A 20047-nucleotide genomic window follows, 5' to 3' on the forward strand; every position below is an offset into this window, starting at 1 on the left:
CGCCGCAAGTCCGCCCTGAAAACGTGAATAATAACGTCCAACGATTACAAACCTAAAATAAATAAACAATAAACACCCTACTTGTGAACAAGCCTATATTGTTACTAAACAACTGTAACCAAAAGGACATAATGTTGTTTTTGGCGAGTTGCGAGAAATTTCTTATTCGGTCGAATCACAATTCATTTTGCATTCAGCCGGGTTCTTTTCCCACTTGACTGTGACGTAAGTCCCCTCCACCCGATCTATGAGAAAGTGATAGGAACAGGAACTGTCGAAATGCTTATAAAGGAGTTGTGAGTAAAAATACTTCTATGTTTTGCACAGTTGTATACCCAAGGGAACACTGCCATTACACGGAACAACCTCGGAGGAAAGCGCTCAGTGTGGAATGCACAGTTGGGGTTAGTGCCGGCTCACCGGCGTGATAGGTGCATTCTGTAGGGTTGGATTCTTCTGCAAAGCTATGTATGGGATACGAACCGAATTAGTGGGTGCGGAATCCCGCCTGTTGTGCAGTATCGGCAAAAACATAGCGAGTTCTTTTTAATTGAGAAAGATAGTGACACACCTCAGGCGAAAGACACCATTACAGCTGTGCCTGTCGGGGAGAGTGCAGTGTCCCCTGCAAGCTGCAATGAAACCGTACACTTTCCGTAAGAAGGGTTCTCCCAGCGCCTACGGTAGTCGTGGCACGGTTGCGGTTTCATGGTAAAATAAGGCGCGATAAACGATTCGTAATTTCTAACAACGATAAACATGCACGGAAAAACGGCTTTATTAGATAAATTAATATCGATCAACCAGGAGGCGTGGACATAAAATCGGCAGGGGATAAAAAAAAGACATGTGCTTTTGGGACCCAGTCTCATTAGAATTTCTTGCAGCCGATATGACTTGGGCGACGTTTGATGATTTCTCTAGTTATGTGCTGTTTCGGTGCCTAATATCGCTGTCGTTTCATCGGATTTTACCGGTTTGTAAAAGTTATGAGTGATATGCAATGAAGTACGGTGTCAAAATCAGTTCTAACCGCAATTTTTCATTCATTTGCAGTCGCGTAGTCCTACCCATCACAGTTCCCGAGGTAAATACAATTCTGTCTTGTTCCTGTTGCATACTGTTTAGTGAAGTGACACACATACTTTCAGAGACGTAATTGAGGAGCAAAATCTTTTGATGCAATACCTTGATTTATGCTGAGATGTAGTCAGGCTGTCTAGTAGTCCGGCGAATGAATGGCACTCTGCAGCGCAAGCATGTAGGACCCTAGAATTATGTAGCACATGGTGCTGTTCAGAGGATCCCACATTACAATGCGACTTAGAATGGCAATGCAGCTACCGTCTTTTAGTTCCAATAGATCTTGACTTGGGGAGGAGGATTTCACCTGTTTCTCTTTCCCGGACACACTACCAAAGGTCCTTTCGTAGGGAAGAAAGGGGATGAAATCATCTTCCCCATTTAAAACTCGCGTGGAACCTCATCTAAAACACTTTTCTGTCCACGCTACTGGCTCGTGTACGGCCAATGGCATTCTTGACAAGGCTGACATTTCTCTCTGCAGTACCAGATTGGCCAATTATACTCTGTAGCGGAAGCAAGTAAAAATGAGACCGGTGGTGGAGAAGGAATTGAAGTGCTCAAGAATGAGCCTTTTGAAAACTTCCCCTTGCTCGGTGGGAAATTTACGCGAGGACAGTACACGTACAAGATTTACCACTTAGCGAGGTAAGAGTCCACTTTATCTTATGTCGTGAATCTTATCAAGAATAGGCTAAGCGTGCGACTTATTGTGAACATAGTGAGGTAAGAATCCTTGTGAATCTTATCAAGAACAACATGACTTATTGTTACAGCAAGGTCCCAGCTTTCCTTCGACTCCTTGCTCCAAAAGGGTCTCTTGAAATTCACGAAGAGGCATGGAATGCCTATCCTTACTGCAGGACAGTTCTCACTAATCCAGACTACATGAAGAACAACTTCACCTTGTGCATAGAAACCATGCACGCACCTGATAACGGCACGCAAGAAAATGTATGTGATATCTACATTCGTCACCATTCCTCACAAGCTCATGCAATATCGCTTTGATCAAATGCACTATATCGCAAAGCACTAAATCGCACTAAATCGCAAAGTAAGCCGATCGACCCGCAAATTTTAGTGCCCCCATTTGCGCCAAATTTAGTGGTGACAACATGGTGAAGACACGTGCCTGTTTCCAATTTTGGAAACAAAACAACAAAAAAAAAAATTGACGTAGTGAAATCAAAGGGCCTTATAGCATGTGAAACAATATGAGAACCAGAACAGTAGAACAGGGCCCGTTTGCACAAAAAAATTGTGTTAGGAATCCAACATAAGGAAAACTTTAAGCCACGGCTTTGACAACATGTTTGGCATGAGCTGGACAAAGTTGACCAAAGTTTAGGGGAGCAGCACGTGGCTCAAGCAGTTTGCAAAGCTGCACTTTAATGAAATTCCTTACATTTCCCTCGCACAGCTTTTTTGCGCAAGCGGGCCCGTTATTGTGTTCAAGATATTGGCTGTCCCGAGGGTCTTCCCCTAATAACAGATAAGATAAGACAGTAACAGATAACTAGGGTTTTTCGATAATTTCCGAGACCTCCCAAAATACTGCAAAAATGAATGCCAAACAAATTACAGTAGTACAAGATTGAATTGGCTTATAACTTCCCTTTGTCTCTTATCTTTGCCCTATCTCGTAATACCTCCAAAAATATAACCACAATTAAAACTGGGAACCCTACAGATAACAGACAAAATGCACTGAACAAGCTCAGCGTTGGAGAGGGGGTTTGCAAAGGTGCGGCTCCTACGACGCTGTCGCAAAATGACAGACATATTCTGCGTAGAGGATGTGTCCCCAACAGGGTTCCAGAGCGAACCGAAAAACAACCTATTTTTGGGCAAACCGGAACAGAACGAAAACCGAAATAAAATTTTATGCTCCGGAAGGAAACCGAAAATATGTTTTCGGTTCAAATGGAAAATTGAACTCAATCCTCGAGCGTACGTAATGCAAGACCAAGTGCACAATGCATGGCATCCATCAGTGTTCGGGTAGGAAACTCCAGAAACCTCACATTACAACGATGTGCCGGAGCGCAAGACTGGTTCCTTGTTTTTGTCTATAAGTCACACGGTGGGACCTTCTAACCTCTCTTCATTTCTCCCTCTGTTGGAAAGAATGAAGCGGTTTATTTTTGCTGCAACCAATTCCCCTTACACCATGTGAAAGTGAACCTGTTTCGAACCATTATTTTTTTTTTACACCGGAGGTGAGCCGGAACTGGACCTTTTTCTTTGAACCTAAACGAAAAGCCTTTCGGTTCGACACCCTAGTCTTTGACACTCTCCCTACCCCCACGTTGATGCGATTTAAAGTTATTTTCTTCGTTTCAAGGCGCATGAGCTCCCACCAGAGAAACTCAAGCTTCGAGAAGTAGAAACCATCGACATAGCCAACGATCCTGTCGCAGCGAAGGTGAGGACAAGTAATGTCTTTGAGAAATGGCTGCTAGTGTCATGCCAAAATTAGGTCCATTGCAGAACTATCAAAGGACCTTTTTCTACAGGATTACAAGGACGATGAGGATCCAACGAAATTTAAGTCGAAAAAGACGGGCAGAGGGCCCTTACAAGGGGAGTGGATGAAGGACTGCACACCAGTCATGTGTGCCTACAAGCTAGTCACTGTCGAATTCAAGTGGTTCGGGCTGCAGACCCGTGTGGAGTCTTACATCATGAAGGTAAACCGGGCTGTTTTACTGTCTCCCGCACCTATACTTCGTTTCCCGATATGTTGTGCAGCTGAAGCGTGAAATTTGGCAGCTTTACGTCCACCTTTCCTGGCAGGGAAATCTTTCGCATTTTCTTTTCTTTTTTTGCACAGTACAGACATTTTTGAGCAACCAGGAGACAAAAGTGTACTGCTATATCCGTTATAAACCACATCATGACCATTACACCACAGAGTACAGACTTCATACATTTATCCAGCTGATATTAGAATGCAAGCAGGGACGATGGATAAGGCCCTTCGTTTTCCGCGATTCCGCAGAATCGCAGAGTTTCACGGAATCATTTATTTTTAAGGGTGTGTGGATATTAGAGTTCTCAAATTCGAATCGAATATCAATCACTCGTGCGAATCAAAATACTCAATATTCAGGCTTCCTGATAATTTGACTATTCGCCGAATACGAACGACACCTCCCGAAAGTGGGCTTCACCTGACGCTTCCCTGCATGAGGTGAAGCCGCTCCTACAAAATTGAAGCCTGCTTTACGAAATTGTTTATGATGCAGGACAAAACAGACAGGTTGTAGTTTAGCTTAGGATAACATTAGCCCAAGTTTATTGTGTACACTTCACCTGAGGAAGGGGCGGCGTCCCTCCCGTATGCAGTTTAGCGGTAGCAGTGGGGGATTTTGATTTGATATCTGGGAGGTTGCCTTCAAGAAGTTGAGGCCTTTAAGTAATGGCTACAGCCCAAGAACAAAAAAAGGGGTGTACTAAAAATGTAACTTCCCCAGGGCATGTATTGTAAACTCATTCCTATAGAGTCTGTAGATGCTCAAAGATCTTTCAGCAGGTATAAAATGATTTCAGGCAACAGACCGCATCAGATGAGAACACATCAGAACAGTGCTTTGTGCCAGAACAGTGCTTTATCACATATTAGAAGATTTAGAATTTGAATATTTAGAAGTGCGGATTACGTGTATGCACGGATGGGGTTCACCGCGTTACACCAATGCATTGCGAAAGACAACTGCACGGCGAATTTGGTTTAACAGAGCCACCCTTCTATGTCGTGCTTTTGGCAGGGTGCACAGATGTGAGGTAATCTCAACACACACACATACACACACACACACAAAAAAAAAAAAACGATCTAACCAGTCATCAAGGCATGACTTTTCCTGTTCAGTTCTCGATTACTGCCGTATGAACCACAAATGGGGAGCTTTTCGAATAAATCCGAATTGCTTCAAATCTTACTCGCGCACGTTTTTCGGATATATCCGAGAACCTGGAACGCTAATCATATCCCATCATTAACTTCAACTTCGACTTGGTGAATTGAACACTGCGACTAACACCAGCGACCAGCTTATGAACCCATGAAATGTTTCACTGTTTTGCTTCACTTTGTGGCCTATGAATGGATGTTGGGAGAACACACTCACTACATAATGTTTTCTTTATAATAATAATTTATTTGCCCTCCACAGACTGAACGAAGAATCTTCACAAACTTCCACCGTCAGGTGTTCTGTTGGATTGATCGGTGGCATGGGCTGACCTTACATGACATCAGAGAACTGGAGGAAAAGACTCGGCGAGAACTGGATGAGGTAAGTACTGCCTCCGCTGCACACCTTCAACATAGCACAGCTATACTCATGTTCAACTTAAGAAGGAAAAGAAATCTAGTCCGCCGTTGGGGATAGGGAGACTCAATATTGCGCAAGGAGAAATACTGCAGCGCCACCACGCAGCATAGTGTCCAGTCTAAACAGCCAATACGGAAGCAGAGTGAGTATGATGGATTACATTATTTGGCGGAAGAGAGAGTGTGACCTCTCTGCGTCCAGCCTTTGTATCTGCAGCGCAGTAATATTTTGAGCTGACGGACTAGATTTCTTTTCCTTCTTAAGTTGAACACTGCTATAGTAAAGTTAGTGTGATAAACGTTGACTGTAGACAAGGCCACTGAATTTGTGGACATCAAAACGGGATGCGTAAACTTGAGCATAAAACACTGTTGCAAATATATGTCTTTCTGCTGCGGCGCATGCGGCCAGTAGCAGTTCGTTTCCATGGCTACAGCCGATGAAAGCACAGCTGCGATTGGCGGATTCTTAAAGGGAGACTTTGCAACCAAATGGATTTCACTCTTGCGGTATTCCCACAAACATTTACGCAAACAGGACACAGTTGCGAAATATCTCAGTTGAAAACTAAGGGGGATCATAAAAAGGACTCGAAATTTGAGAAAGGCTGGCGTCGATGGAGGTGCTGCCTCTTTCTTTCTCTGGTCTCCAAGCATTAGTCATACCGTTCCTGCGCTGTCTCCTGACTCTCAGGGAAGCAGCTGAGCACAGTTTCTTTCCATTGGTGTCTGAATATTCTGATTACGAATCTCCGTCCATTGTTTTGTTTCGGGAGCGTAACACAGCGCCTGCGACACGCGTGGTGCAGTCATGCACTTGTCCGTTCCATGTAAAATGACGTCAATGCGGTGGCCTCGAGAGGGAGAAACGCCTGCGACCTCCTCTCCACGTTCCTGTTTTGGTTTGATTCCTTTCCAATTTGAGGCATAATTCGTCACATGAGAAACAAACAAACAAACAGTTTATGGCAGGTACACAGTGGATGTTATGCACAAACTACGATGTGCAGCAATTTTTTCTCCGATCGATCCGAAGTCTCCCTTTAATTGTTACGTCACGCCATTTAAGCGACCAGGCTTTGTTTCTAAGTGTGACAAGTAAGACAACAGCAACTCAATGAGACTGAAACATGGGTCCCCCCATTTTCCCCCACTCTAGCAACGACAGAAGGGCCAAGTGCAAGGCACCCGAGGGGAAGAGTGAGCTCGTGGCCGAAGGAGATGTCTGCCGGACCGGGGTACAGCGACCCCGTCCCCTCAGCAGACACTGCAAATGTGATGCACGGGGTGAACCTCACTGCCCTCATGTGGACATTGTGCTCATGCTGTGTGGAAAACCAGGCTAAGATTTTGAGACAGCAACGGGAAATTTTTTTGTCCTGCCTCTTTGCATCTCAAAGACTAGTCCTGCTAACTTAAGAAGTGCGCATGCGTTGTAAATTAAAAATATCGAAAACAAACGAAAAAGAACTGGGGAGGTCTGCTTGCAGTGTCTGGTTTGGGACCCTCTTGTTTTTTTGTTTTTTTTTTGCTGCCTGCAAACATTCCAGGACTGGACGCCACACGAAAGATAAAAGAATTACTAGTGGACAGTATTATGGTAATACTAGTACAGGTGAAAGTTGTGAAGGAGTAATGAGGACTTATTGTCCACTGCGTCTAACAGTGAGTAAACTTGGCTCTGTTAAACTTCCGTCTCTGCTCTTCAGTACCAGAGTATGGTAACTGCCTCATGGATGTTGAACCATAGTTTGTCTCATCATACAGGCTAATGGATTTAAGTGTAAGAGATATATACATACGTAAACATGGTGTTGCTTATCACCGTCGTGTACATAGCGTGCAGAGGTAGCCATATTGAATGTTTGGAAATTCACATTCCCTTGCGTGTTTTTTTTTTCCCTCTCTGTGTAACAGTTCATTGACAATCTCTAAATGTTTGCAAGGTGATACTTCAGTAAGGTGTTTAGCTGGTAAACGACTAACGATCTGGCATTACCTGCCTTCGGAGATTAAAGAATGTCACGCGGGTATGTGTACTTTTCTTTTCTCTGTTTAAATGCTGGGAAACTTTCCACCGCAACACAGCTATTTAGCGAGACATTAAACTGATATTAGCTGAGCATCTGTGAATACCAAAGCAAAAAAAAAAAAAAACGAATAAATGTCACCCCTGAATCTTGTTTTCAGTGGCTACGTTTTGCATGGTGGTGCTTGTTGTGACTATAGTTGTACTGCTGTACAAGAGTGTTTGACTGGCCCAGAGACAGCAATATCTTTACTCAGTATGCTAGCATCCATGTCAACAGTAGCTGCTGTTTCCACACATCAAACTCAACTTCTGTGCCATATTGTATTTTGCCTCCCCGGGAAAGCCAAAATTACGGAACAGAAATGTTTTTTTCTCGTTAAAAATCTATATGGATTGTTGGGGCTCAACGGTGTGACCATTGATGTTTAGGAAGTGGCCTTAGATGTTAGTTATTTTATAGCGGTCTTACGGCACTTTGGTAACGTCCTAAGAATTCACCCCGATCTTCCCAGGTCTTGGTTATTGTACTAAGGCATATCTTCAATGTCATGTAATAGGGAATGCACATTCTGTGAATAGCGCATTTCTCGAGTGCTTCGGACCGCTCGAAAAATGCTTAGGGCGAAGAAATAGATTGCATGTTTGGTGTGCTTTGTCACTTCTGGAGCAGACTAACCACTGCATATGTTAGGGAGCCTTTTCCATGGACAGAGGGAACACCGTGCAGAGCACAGGGCCTCTTGCTGTTTCTCAACTGTCGAATATATTGGTGGGCCCTGCACCCATTAGAGTAGGGCTTTGCAGAGAATAGAGATTACTAACTAATCAATGAGCACCAAGGTAGGCAACCTAATGAAATAGCAATGCCACATTTTGGTGCCATTGCCATCCGTACTTGAAGCACGACAGGGAAGTCGGAAGGTCATCGCAAAAGGGGGGGGGGGGGGGGCTGAAGTTCAAACAATTGGTACATTAATAACTAAAAAAAAAACAAATGAAACATGCTGAGTTACAATGCAGTGCAGAATGACTTGAAAATATGCTGGAGCAGCTTCACTTTACTAGCATTTGGCAATGGCCAGCTTTTCTCTGATTTTTGCTTGGTGTGTGGAATGTGTTTTTGTTTAGAAGATTTTCAAACAAATCTGCCCCTCTACCTTCCGACGCCCCTAAAGCGCGATGGGCGATACGGGACCTGCCCTTGTTGACTGTCAGATACATTCTATTTTGAGGTCAATTAATGGTGAAAGCAATGTCAACTTTATAGACTGGCAGCAAACCATCTATGAACAAGCAAAGGCATGATAACAAGGAAGAAAAACTGTTGTGTACGCTGGATGTAGGGGCCTACCGAGTGGTACTGACGAGAACAGACAAGCGTTGATATCTGTCAAACAAAAGCAATAAATGTGGCCAAGATGTCATTGGTGTGTACTGTTTCTGCCAGCTCGTTAGAAATCTTCACAACTTAGGTGATGCATACATTTAATATACACAGTTTACAATGCACTAAAAGCACACGAACACATTTAAAGAAGCACACCAATGGAGACAAAAGTCGGGGAGGGGAAATTGTCAAGGGCAAAACATGTGGCACTCGGCATTCTGATATAAGTATTTATACATTTGTAAATAGCTATGCCTCCCTCTGAGTAGTACCTGGAAAATTCAATAAATATGTAGCTGAAATTAAAGGGACACCGCTCGCCTGCCATTTGGAAGTTTGAGTAGCCCTGCTAGGCTAGACTTGAGGAAACAGAACCTGAATGTTGTAACATGTCTAGTTACCTAATAGTTTCATTGTGCAAACATCACAATGTACAGAGATAGGTGCATGTTCACACAAAAGACTTTGTTTGGCACCTGCTACCATATCAAAGATGCACTGTCTCTGAAATACCCAGCCCGTGTCGCGGAGCATGGCATGGCATGCAGCACATTTCCGCTCCGAGTATATATTGGATGTTTTTGCTAAAACTCAACTTGCTAGAGAATTTTGGAGACTCCTACTAATGATGCAATGTCAAACAGTCACTATTTTTACAATAATTTTAAGCAGTTGCTAATTGTCAGTCGACCACATTATCATGTTTTTCCATCAAGCTCGCTACAAAGGTAAACTCCATCATTTGGGTGGATAAAAGATCGACTGACCAAGTTTTCCCTCTCCCACAGACAACAGGGACTCTCTAGACAGACAGTATTTTGTTGTACACTGAGTAGTCAAAAATGGTGAGAATCCTTCAGAAAAAACTTCAGGAAATGATTAGTTATTTTGATAACTTTTCAACAATTTTCGTAATTAACTTGCACTCACTGTTCTAGTACAGTGCATACATAGGGCCCCATGTTTTAGGGTAAAAGCCTAAGGTAGGGTGTTATTAACTAAGGCAACAATGCATTATTTGCTGCGTTTCTCAAAACATGAGTTTTCTCGCTATCCACATGAAAATCACAAGAACTAAAAGTTTAGGTTCCATTTCGACACTAATATCATTAAAGGGTTTGTGAAACGATTATCCCATTTTTAGATGAATCAGGTTGAAGATGTGGGTGAGATTTGTCTCCTTAAAAATGCCAAGCGACATCGTACACTAATGCGATCTTGCGTTCAGAGGTTATCGTACTCCTAAAACCCAGTGCTTCGAGAGAGACTCCGTCCCTCTTTCCCACACCACCCACAAACAAAATGAGTGTTATCATAGAAAATGATGCCCGCGCCTCTTCGTGGGGAGGTGCCGGGAGTACCTGTTCCCATGGTAAATGTCCACTCCACCGCAGAAAAATTCCCCATTAGTAAATGTTATTACAAAAAAAAAACAGCGTGCCCCAGAGACAAGTATGGCTTTGTGTAATATATACAGGTTTCTTTAGCTGCACCAGATTTTAAAAAAGGAAAAATCTATGAGAGCAGCACAGATACCATTTTTTGCAGGTGGGTTATGCCTAGACGAGCATTCTCTTGAAGAGAATACGTAGCTACTAGACAGCTCATTACCTAGACCTCATTAATTAACTCTTTAAGTAGGGGCTTCTGGGTAAAGCAGAATGGGAGGGAATCCTCATTGAGAGCCGTGAAATGAGCACAAGCGTTGAAACATCCGCAGTCGAATCTTGCTGTGCAAACTATCCAGAACCACGCGGACCATGTGGCGGATCAAGATCACATTTGGTGCCTATGAATCCGTCATATCATAGGCTATCAAGATCTGACAAAAAAGAAGAAAAAAAAATCGCCTGAAGAGCAACGGGAAGATGAAAGCCTTGCTGATACAGTGCCACATCTGTGGCGGAACAGAAGCAGAACTACAGCTTTTCTACTGCTTCCCAGAATTGTAAAGAAAACTGTGTGTTTTTACAGCTGTTTTTATGTCGTGTGTTTTATGTCATGACACACGTAGGCAAGCATGCTAAAAGGTACAGCACTACTGACTAGGAACCACAAAAATACATAGCAGTGTAAGTTGATAAAAACTGTCATTGTTGTACATTCTAATGTCGAGCAATGTAATCTACAACACTCTACACAGTATGACACTGAAATAAAGCAACCTGAGTATTGTCTGCAGGGCTCTCAAAAGATCTGCACATGCACGTGTCACGTTCCTGTTGTCGTTACAATATTAGCAGGGTTCCCAGTTTTTGGTTTTGGACAAAAAAACACCCAATACAAATGAATGTCCCAGGAAAGATCAGGGAGATTAATAGCTGCACAAGTTAAATTTCATGGAAAAAAAAAAAAAAAAAGAAAGCTCTGTTTTCACGATTTAGGTACCACCATTTTGCTGTGAAGCAATAAAGTGTTCCTTTTGAGATGTCTCACAGGGGCTAATTTCGTACCGGAAATTCGTACTTTCGAAGTTACGTTGCAATTTATATTCGCCGATAACTTCAGGGTAAACAGTGTACACGGCAGAAAAATTGCAGAAAGATGCCGATTTCCTGAAAATAAATAAGCGCAGAAAAACATACACCGAATCCGCCCTAAACTAAAGACCGAAAGCGCGGAACCCCAAATATCGGTTGCTGACACGATATTCAGCTGGTGGCAGTTGAATCCGTTTTCTAAAAAAAACTTCTCCGTTTGAAAAAAATCTCAGTAAGTAGACCTCTCTGTGTCTTTAAAAAGAACGATCGTTCCTGTTCGAAAATTTGATTCTCGAAAATAAAAAGAGGGTTGCTGCTACAGCATTTTCAGGAACATTAGAGGCTGAGCTACAAAGGTTATGTACAGCGATGTGGTAATGAGCTTTGAATCCGAGTCAATCACCTCGCAGCACCTCAGCATTTCTTGTTGGAGACACGTGAGCAAGCTGCTGCTGCTGCTGCGTGCAACTTAGACAGTTGGGTCAACGATCGCTCTTGGGCGATGTACCATCCCGGCTGGCGACGTGCTAGCGAATAAAAGTCTCACATGTTATATCGTGAAACCACAGAAGGGTGGACTGACAAATCCAAAAGGTAAAGCCTATACATGGGCCTGGGCAACACCACCTGGATAGAGAAAGCCTGCGCATCGCCTCCTCTCCCTCTTTCCATTAAGAGTTAGAATTCGTCCGCTACAGCGATTCACCGTCCTGCGAATTCAAGAACCCGCAAGTGATTGGCAGCACACCTGGAACGTGCAAAAGTGCAACGCGCTTTCCCGAAAATCAGTTTTGAGAAAGACTGAGACCGTTTTGCGCTTTATTTCCAGGTTTTCCCATTTAGTACGCGGACACGTTCAATCACAACTCGCAGACGACGGTGGTTCTTCTCCATGAAAGCACATTCGTGATTGGCTACGGCCGTAGAAAACACGATCCTGATTGGCTGACTCTTAATCGTTACGTCACGTTGACGAGTGCGCAGGCTTTCTGTATCTGGGTGGTGTTGGCCTGGGCCAGGCTGGAAATTATCATTGTGGGTCCAGGCCTGGTCCACACATTGACGGGCCCTCGATCGGGCGCCTGTGTGACGCCGCTTTTGGTTAAGACGGTCGCATTCGGAAACCCTTCTGTGAAACCCGTACCACTATGTCTGTCCTCGACCGACAGTCTACCAGGGTAATTTTTTCGTCCGAAGAGTGCTTGGATATTAAAGGAGCAACGAGGTGACATTTAACATCGCTCCTCTCCTGAATTTGAAAAATCATAAAACCTGAAAACGAAGCACCATATTCGACTGGAACAGATGTGACCGCCCCTTTAACCATAATCAACTTTTATAACCCACTATATAGGCTGGGCTGGACAGCCTCGGGCTCAGCCAATTTCTCGTGCCTCAGTTAGGACCTGGGCTCGGAAACCTAGAAATTCTTCAGGCCAGGCCAAGGCAGGTGGATTAAAGGAAGGGCCTCGAGCCACAGAATGTGGCCCACGCAGTGCACTATAAGACACCATACGAGACTATCGCACAGCTATGGCTACCATTCAGGACTACCATATCGAACTACCCTGGTAAGCCGGAAGGGTACCTAGGAAAGATAGGCGTAGTGCATACTCGTCTGAGAACAGCTAAATGTAACAAAAGCAGTCGTTGAACGAACACTCCTGCAAACCTGGATAGGGAGAATGTTTCCTTACCTAGTAAAGCAAACATGCTATGGAGAAAAAGGGAGAGAGAGAAAAAAGTTGCATCCACAATGTGAATGACAGAGCCCAGAGGCTGACGGCCTGGAGGCCACGGCAACCATCATGTCATGCTACAGGGAAGGAACAAGAGTCTCAGGAACGGAACAACTTACGTGGCTGTTCCACGTCTCTTCCTTCTTAGTATCGCCCTCCTGTTCTTCTTCTGAAAGTTCCCCATAGTTGTCTTCATGAAGTAGAAGGTTGTCTCTCGAGGGGTTGGCACCGTCTCCCAACCTTTGTGCCACAAAGTCAAGGAAGACAACACTGCTCCACACAGAAACTCGCATCCGAAATAATTGGCCCAGAACAGAAGAACAGCAAATCCGTGGGTCCAGAGGTTTCTCAAATCTTGAATGTGTGGCAGGCTATTACATTGACTAGAGCCCCTGGCTTTCTGCAACTCTGAGAAATTTTGTGGAACTGTTGCACGTGTTTTCGCGAAATATTCAATCGATCTGTGACATTTTCGTGGGTTAAACCTAAATCGGTTGCCTGACGCGACTGGTACTGCAGACACTTACACGGCTGAATCTGCCCCAGAAGAAAACTTAGCGACAGCAATGCCTGGGGAAGAATTCTCAGAGATGAGTATAATTTTCTCTGCACACTGAACGAGTGTGCACTTCGCACGCAGTTACGGAAGGCTGGAAAACTACTCGGGATGAGTCGGTAAGCAAAAATCTGGGATCATTTTTTTTGTGTGTGTGTGTTAATTTTCTCTTACCCGCAGATTTGTAATCAACACCTCACAGAAATGTTATTTTCCACTGCAAAAAGCTAGGGGCTTTAACCATGACACTGTGTGTATACGTGCATTTACCCTCACTCACTCTGCACTGAACAACTTTGAGTTCTCAATCAGTCTGTGGTAAAAGGATACATCTGCCTAAAATTACATTTCTTTGTTCGAGAAAAGAGACGAGCCAGCTGCGCAAACTTTCGACGAGATGCTGAAAAAGGGAGAGAAGGAAGATGTTAGAAAACAATTACAAAAGAAAAATAAAAAGATTAGAAAATTTGAAAAAGCCTGCACTGAAGTTTTATTACGGTTAACAGTAAAATATCAGTGCATACATTTTTTTATTGTGTTCTAAAATTTTCCTAATGTCTTTAAGTTCAAAAGAAATTTTTATACATGCTAAGAAAGTGCTAATGGTTTCATTCTGGACCCATTCTTGGGTTGATATTACCGAGTTTTGAGCAGCACAAAGGCAACACGCAACCATAGAAAGGTTGTTGTATGTCCTTTTTGTCTTTTATCTTTGTGCTGGATAATAACAAAGCAGGATCAAAGAAAGGTACCAAAAATAGCAAAAGGTACCATAGGTAGCACATTTTTTAGGAACAAAGAACAGACCTACTCCCCAGACTATTCCAACAAGTAAACTCCTGAGTTCCAGTACCTTTGCCCATGTTCTTAAGTCTCTCTTTGAATGCTGCATCTGAATCTTCCCCGCCTTCACCCGTTGAACGTGTGTACGGAAAAGCATCCATAGGTAGTTGTGGTACATCATCATCATCATCTTGATGTGAATACTCCGAAGCTGCACAAAGCATACAACAAAACATGCTACAGTTGGCCGCCACTGAACAACAACATTGCAACTTGCAAGGTTTTTACTACGAAGTTTAACTGCCGTACAATTCAGCACACAAGTCAATCGTGTCCTTAGTCACACCCCTATGTCACTGTACAAGTCATACCTGTGTGATGTTACTGTGAGTATACTTTTACTTTTCAGATTATACTGCGAATATATGTTTTTTGGTTTAGTAACTGAACGTCGAAACTGAGTCAAGGCACCCGATGAAATGCAGACCACTGCATGAAAGCTTGTACAATAATAAGTAGTAGTTTCAATGTTTTTATCCTTCTATCACTTAGTACCAAAAAAATAAAAAATACACACACGTGCAGTATTGAAGGAAGGAATATACAGGGTGTCCCAGAAAGGGCTGGGTGGAGCTCAGGGCTTAAAGGAGTACAGAGGGCGATCCAAAAAATTTTCAGATTAAGACATCTGATGAAAGTGTGTGTGTCAATTTACCGAATAGCACAAAAGGTTTTGATGTGCGCAGTTTGTTTCCCAGAAAAAGCTAATAAACACTCGCGTAAACATAGCTCTGCACGTTCAACCTTAACTCGCCACTCCAGGTGTAACGGGGAGGAGAAGCATAATGGCACGTCACCGATGACGGTCCGCACGTTCTGGTTCGTTGGCCAATGGGGGTGAGCGCCCTTTCTCTTTACCGCCGTACACCAGTTTTGCCAGTTTGCCCGGAGAATTGAGGATAGAAGGAGCGGCCGAATCATGACCGAGCCAGGAGCAATGCCTTCTCAGAGCCCCGAACAGCCGAATAGCAAACAACATTTCTCTGAACCAATCAGCGAGCGCGGACTGTGTAGCGTCACAGCGCGAGGTCACAGGCAGATCAGAGGCTAGTGCTGCTCTCCACCACCGTTGCGCATGGTCGCTTTTTGCGGCGTACTTTAAATGCAATTTCTGCGATAATTATGACCCTGTGGGGTGTATATGGGTGTATATGGTGTTAAAAATGGCTTCTGTGCTACTTAAAAAAGTCTGTCTAAATGTGTGCTACATTGTTCTCACAGGAGAACTGGGAAAAACTAGGAAAACACGATTGTACCAAGCAGGAGCATAGCAGTGAAGTTACACTGTAGACATATGCTTACCATCGTCTGGTACTAAGCTGCCACTTCTTTCTGAGGTCCTCTCCTTTATATCTGAAAACGAAAAAGTCAAACAAGCTTCAGTTCCCACTTCTCGATGATAACTAACACAAAATCAAACCTTTCCTATACTTAAGTCAATCGCGTATTAGTTATGCACCACACTTTTATTTTGAATGTCTAGCTTTCGGTTGGTGCGCATCAACCGCGGTGTACATAACCTTGGCGCTTAAAAGCGTCACATCATGATTCGCCTAGTTTTTGCTCTTGCATGCAGCAGTACACGGTATTATAAATACATACCTCGGTCGAGTGTGGACATGAATTCTTGATTGCGTCGCAGTTCTCGGACAAATTCTTCGTTCTGGAGCAGAATGGCAATGCGTTCATCTTCAAGATACTGCGCTAACTCCTCTGTAGCTCCTAGACGTCGCTGCCGCTCATTTTCTTCCATGCGTTGTTGCAGCATTGCCGTACTAAGCACGCTTACGCCCTGAACCTGCTGCTGCTGCTGCTCGGAACCAAGAGACTGAAAAGAGGACAAAGTATTCACTGGTCTTGCAATCACACGACCACTACCTCAGGGAAGGTATTACTACTACAGGTTAAAGTGCCACTAAAGACTCAAAAACACCATCGTTCCAGAAAAATTATATTCATTTTCTTTCACCCTACAAATCAACCTCACTCAGACTTGTCACGCAAAATATAAGAGCCGTTGGTCAACATACGTGCTTCCACGAATTCTCTAGAGGTTCTCAAAACTTTACAGCTTCCGATTCTTCAAGAATAGGTGACGTTTTCCACGTGCTATGGCATCTACAGCGGTTGCGGAAATCGACCGTCGAGGAACCAATGTTGCCGTACACCCAGTAGATTATAGACAACCTTATCTCATCGTAACAACAACTTTATTTTGAGACGATGAATGTTGAGTTTCATTGCCATGCCATCATTGATTCTCCTGACTTACTACCAAGTACTATTAGGTTTCATGTGCCCTCACGTATGCTGAGGTGTCATCTCATTTTTTATCCTCACTCTTTCGTCGAGCTTGGTCCCATCAACCGCTCCTTGTTAATGTTAAACAATGTGTCGCAGCAACACCATTGACATTTCTCCTCCCACTCACGAGTTTGTCTCAAGCATTAATGTGGTTCCATTTTCCTAATCTCATTGATGTGCATGCCTGTTGGTACCCACTATGCATTATTATTAGAGCCTGAGGTTTTTAGTGTTTAACCCGATTCTTCCCCGAACTTGCAACCCAAATTGAAGGTTGCCTCTTTAGGGTGAAACCAGATTTTTACCCGTCAAATTGCCCTTACTGAGACGTCTGTAGGAATGCACACTAACTTGTTTGGCAGAAAATGCAGTTACATCACAGTTTGTACCAAGCCAGTACTGTTAGCTTGAGAAAATGAGGCCCATTTCTCTCCGAATATAGCATACTGCAAGTTCTTCCACCTGAATTCGCACCAATTTCGAGCACATGTTTATTTACCCGATTTTTACCCCCCGAATTTAGAAAAAAATATTTCCCGAAATCTTCAGGCTCTAATTATTATGTACTAGAGTCACTGAATAGCTTCAGCTTCGCTCAGAGTATTGCATTCCTTTTCACCGGCACTATGCCAACAGCCGTCTGGCAACATTGAGAGCGCCGCTCTCCCATTGGACGAAATCTGCCACCCGGCGGCATTTTGTTGACACGCCAGTGGAACCGCACACTCTTAAAAATGAACTTCACCGTGACATCGTTCTCACCCCTGATTTGTTGAACCTCCCGTTTCCAACAAATCAGGGGTCCTGTCAATCAAACCACAAATACGTAAAAAATACGCCGGCTTCTTCAACTACTACAACAAAGGCATACCTCAACCCGACCCTGCGAGCGTGAAGTTGCGGAGGATACGGATGATGCTGATGAGATACGTCTGTGCTGGCCATGGGATGAATGAGATGTGGGGTTTTGCTCGAGGCGCAGAAAGGAAGGTGGCAGAGGTCCAAGAATGGCTGGCTTCCAATTGCGCTTCTTTGATTCATTCGCTCTGGCAGGGCTCATGCCCTGCGATGACTGAACGCTGCTGCGGGAAGGGGCAGATTTACGGGGCGCAGGATCCACAACGGGTGACGGGTTTTCACTGCGGCGGAAAGCCGTGGCGCATTAACGACACAGGGCCCCACGAGCATTACACGTGAGACCGTGACACTGACCTGCTTTGTATGGGACCCACAGTGGCCTGCTGATACGAAGGTGGAGGAGCTGCATTTTCAGTGGCCTCTAACTCAGTGCGCAAACGTTCGTTATCGTTATCCTGGGCCATTGTCAGAAGCTGGTCGATTGTTGCGTCGACTGCACCACCGTTAGCACGCAGCACAGCTTCGATGACTGCAGCCTCCATCTCCGGGAACATGCTCCGGAAGTCACGCATAGCCTGCCGAGTCATTTCAGTCTCGGTTATTGTACAGTCACTGCAGGATCATCCATCAATACATCAAAGATCAAAGTGCACACTCGGTAGAATTATCTGCTTTGATTCTGCACAGTAGATAATGCTCTTCGAATAAAAAAAAAAGTTTCAGACAACAAAGAAAAGTCAGACACGTTATCTGCCCACCTGACGAAACTCCAGTTGTGTGACTGGGGGTCGAGCATGCTGCGCATTTTTCGGCTCTTCCGCAGAAGCAGACCGGGGTGTCTGCTGTCCTATTGTACTGTTCAGGTCCGACGGGACCTCGGTGGTCATTTTGTGGCCTTAGATATATTGTGTAAAATTGTAATAGAGCCAGCAGTCAAATAAATTATCTATGTGTCCCACAGCTGCAGACATGCTTCGACTTCTGCAGTTCATCTTATGGAAACACTTTCTTGGTCATTGCGGTAGAGCCATTCTCTGAAAACAGATGCGACACAAGGCTTTTTATTCAGTAGTTTTTACTAGCAATTGCATTCAATTCCGTTTATTGCGAGCGCTTCCTTTCTAAGGCACAAGATACATATATGAAGTACTTTCAGAAAAACTAATCAGTTATTACTACGCATCAAGTAAAAACTGGCAGGATTAACTTCGTCTGCAATTCGCAGGAATGGCAAAAGATCTCACAGACGTTGCACATTAGGTACTTCGTATTTGTACCTCCGTGCATGACGCAGCATACATGTTGAAAGGTCGCCAGTTAAGTGTTTTAACATAACACATTCGCGAGCTCGGACTATTACACATGTCTGGGTCCCAAAGACTGGTTGCAAACGATATCCTCGTCGCCCTGTAAACAACGTCTTCATGCAGGAAAATGCACAGCTGAGATACACACGACTGTATCCGTTCCAAATTACGCTCAGAAGGAAACACTTACAAAGCGCAAACTATCTTTATCTTCTCCGGACACGATAACTCAATGGCACATTGTTACAAGTGTCAAGATAATACGAATACCACTAATAACACAAATATCTGAGCCGCTCCCCGACGGCAGAAGCTACATGGAGTCCACACCTCCGCAATAGAAGTGATTCAAAGAGATGACGGCAGGGGTCCCGAGGTCCCACGTCCCACGCTCTCTGCCTCTCTCTCCCTCTTTCGCACATTACATATTTTGTTGGTTTTGTTTGGATGTGCCAAATTACTTTCGAGAAATAAGAATGATCGCGGACAAAGAACGACAAGGCTTATCGTTTTCTTTCGAAATCTAATTCCAATTCTTGCATGTCGGTTAGCCAGCCGACAGCGCAAAATGTGTCGTCTGCTACGGCTACATCGACCGGTCACACGCAACACGAAGAAACAAAAATGTCCAACTTTCCATATTTTACGTCGTTTCAACAAGGAAATGAGGACTCTCTAGTCAATTATGGGTAACTGGGGTGCAAATGGGAGAAACACAAAGTACAAACAGAAACGATTTAACTGCATGGTTTTGTTCTTTCTTTTTTTTTTTTTTTCTAGGACACCAACAGATGGAAGTTTATCTGACGCCGCAGGTAATGAAGGTCCCGCAAATGTTGTAAAATCTTTCGCAGTATAGCTATGCCAATTATTCGCGCGGCTATATTACAATTTCCAGACATTGAAGAATTTAGTGAAAATGAGAATGCAGGGAGGTTCCAATGTGATATTCACACACCCCAACTGCCTCAATGGTAAACATAACTATGCATTAAAAATCTGACAACTTTCCAAGGTTAGAATGTACTGAGCTGGGGATAGCAACACACATGAAACTTGTATCATGCAGGCAGCGTCTGCAAGGTGATGTTACTGGATCACTTAATTTTGGCACCA

General features: G+C 43.9%; 2 protein-coding genes and 1 long non-coding RNA gene across 5 annotated transcripts; 2 read left to right on the top strand and 1 right to left on the bottom strand.

Moving 5' to 3' along the window:
* Positions 1 to 190: 190 nt before the first annotated feature.
* Positions 191 to 8881, top strand: LOC135370834 (phosphatidylinositol transfer protein alpha isoform-like). The gene is made up of 8 exons (XM_064604706.1): positions 191 to 296; positions 1057 to 1087; positions 1568 to 1731; positions 1860 to 2037; positions 3431 to 3511; positions 3603 to 3776; positions 5265 to 5387; positions 6585 to 8881. Exons 1-8 carry the CDS (start codon positions 280 to 282, stop codon positions 6627 to 6629), a joined length of 813 nt encoding a protein of 270 aa, XP_064460776.1. The 5' UTR covers positions 191 to 279; the 3' UTR covers positions 6630 to 8881.
* Positions 8882 to 8925: 44 nt separating this feature from the next.
* LOC135370833 (CUE domain-containing protein 1-like) lies at positions 8926 to 19280 on the bottom strand. Of its 3 annotated transcripts, none has more exons than XM_064604703.1 (11): positions 19122 to 19280; positions 18383 to 18658; positions 17979 to 18199; positions 17638 to 17905; positions 16065 to 16290; positions 15765 to 15815; positions 14473 to 14613; positions 13950 to 14019; positions 13183 to 13303; positions 13022 to 13038; positions 8926 to 11851 (listed from the first exon to the last, which is right to left on the bottom strand). In XM_064604703.1, the coding sequence occupies exons 2-11, from the start codon at positions 18509 to 18511 to the stop codon at positions 11794 to 11796; spliced, it is 1302 nt and encodes a 433-aa protein (XP_064460773.1). In that variant the 5' UTR covers positions 18512 to 18658; positions 19122 to 19280; the 3' UTR covers positions 8926 to 11793. The 3 variants fall into 3 exon arrangements, with proteins under 3 accessions (XP_064460773.1, XP_064460774.1, XP_064460775.1); XM_064604704.1 differs by having other exon boundaries at positions 19262 to 19279; XM_064604705.1 differs by lacking the exon at positions 13022 to 13038.
* A 236-nt stretch (positions 19281 to 19516) lies between these two features.
* On the top strand, positions 19517 to 19899 carry LOC135370835 (uncharacterized). Its single transcript, XR_010415464.1, has 3 exons — positions 19517 to 19620; positions 19712 to 19746; positions 19830 to 19899. It is a non-coding gene; the product is annotated as an uncharacterized LOC135370835 (long non-coding RNA).
* The last annotated feature ends 148 nt before the right edge of the window (positions 19900 to 20047 follow it).

Source organism: Ornithodoros turicata, chromosome 10, assembly GCF_037126465.1.
Source record: "Ornithodoros turicata isolate Travis chromosome 10, ASM3712646v1, whole genome shotgun sequence".
NCBI lineage: Eukaryota > Metazoa > Arthropoda > Arachnida > Ixodida > Argasidae > Ornithodoros > Ornithodoros turicata.

Excerpts from the sequence above, each read along its gene's own strand:
- LOC135370833 (XM_064604703.1), bottom strand. The coding sequence starts at position 18,511 with ATGACCACCGAGGTCCCGTCGGACCTGAACAGTACAATAGGACAGCAG. Across the intron at positions 18,200-18,382 it reads CACAACTGGAGTTTCGTCAG|GCTATGCGTGACTTCCGGAG; the intron begins GTGGGCAGATAA and ends ATGACTCGGCAG. Across the intron at positions 14,020-14,472 it reads ACTTAAGAACATGGGCAAAG|CATCTCGTCGAAAGTTTGCG; the intron begins GTACTGGAACTC and ends TCCCTTTTTCAG.
- LOC135370834 (XM_064604706.1), top strand. Across the intron at positions 3,512-3,602 it reads ACGATCCTGTCGCAGCGAAG|GATTACAAGGACGATGAGGA; the intron begins GTGAGGACAAGT and ends CTTTTTCTACAG. Across the intron at positions 3,777-5,264 it reads TGGAGTCTTACATCATGAAG|ACTGAACGAAGAATCTTCAC; the intron begins GTAAACCGGGCT and ends TGCCCTCCACAG.